The following is a 962-nucleotide window of genomic DNA, read 5'->3' on the forward strand; positions in this document are numbered from 1 at the left end:
AAATTTAATTTTCAGATGTCTTGACAATGATCCAAATGGCGGCAATATGAGACCCTTACCGCCGGGTCACGATGGAACCGATTACTGTAAAATTCGCAGAGACTATCGGAACCAAAACGGTGGCGGAGGAACGTTGTACCGTTCGACGGCAGCATTGCTGGAACCGCCACCGCAGTCAGAACGGTACCATGGCACCATCGAGGGCCACTACCGTGTTCACGACCTGGCGCTGGACCGATACGTGCCACCCCCGTCCCCCGAAAGGTATTCGGGCAGTAGTAACAGCAACCACACCTCAGCGGGTAGGTCGTATGGGCCATCCGACGACAGGTACACGTGTCACGGTCCGCCCAATCGCAGCAATTACTTACCAGTGTCGCAAAGCACGTCTGAAAGTTTCATGTCACCGCCGTCGCCGGTGGTCGAACGGTTCGACTACGCCGGACGTCACCACGATAGCTACGCCAAACGTAACGAATCCATTTATGCGAGGTGAGTTTACAAATAAATCTACGGAACTATTAAATTATTTGGTTAAATCTTTTTAGATACCAACCGACTGAACGTTTTGTTCCAATTGTTTCTCCTGACGATGGTTACGACGGCCACTACGACCGTTGTGACGACGTGTACGGGACTAGAAAAGACACGTCGGCGTATACGAGGGCGTCGTCCATCGTGGATGCGTTGCAGCCGTCTTCGGCCGCGTTGTCTAGGGCGTATGCGACAGCCACCATGAGGTCGTCTAACCGCTGCTGTACGGGTTCGGTGTACAGCAGCGGCATCGCGAGTGTCGGCTGTGGCTACCAATATGCCAACAGCCGGGCTCGATCGCCAAGAGACCTATCGCCGACCGGTCTGGTACAGCACCAGACCGGTCACATGTCTTCCTCCACAGGGTCCTCGCCGCCCAAGGGTCCGAACAGCAACAATTTGTGTCTACTCCAATACGATTCGCACAC

At 54.3% G+C, this 962-nt stretch overlaps 1 protein-coding gene across 1 annotated transcript; it reads left to right on the forward strand.

Moving 5' to 3' along the window:
• Window positions 1-19: 19 nt before the first annotated feature.
• On the forward strand, window positions 20-956 carry LOC126910087 (uncharacterized; the record flags this gene model as incomplete). The annotated part of the gene is made up of 2 exons (XM_050692480.1): window positions 20-492; window positions 549-956. Coding segments are annotated over exons 1-2 (854 nt in total), but the record flags the coding sequence as incomplete, so codon positions are not given.
• Window positions 957-962: the final 6 nt, after the last annotated feature.

This window comes from Daktulosphaira vitifoliae, unplaced genomic scaffold (assembly GCF_025091365.1).
Source record: "Daktulosphaira vitifoliae isolate Bord-2020 unplaced genomic scaffold, ASM2509136v1 Scaffold_4081, whole genome shotgun sequence".
NCBI lineage: Eukaryota > Metazoa > Arthropoda > Insecta > Hemiptera > Phylloxeridae > Daktulosphaira > Daktulosphaira vitifoliae.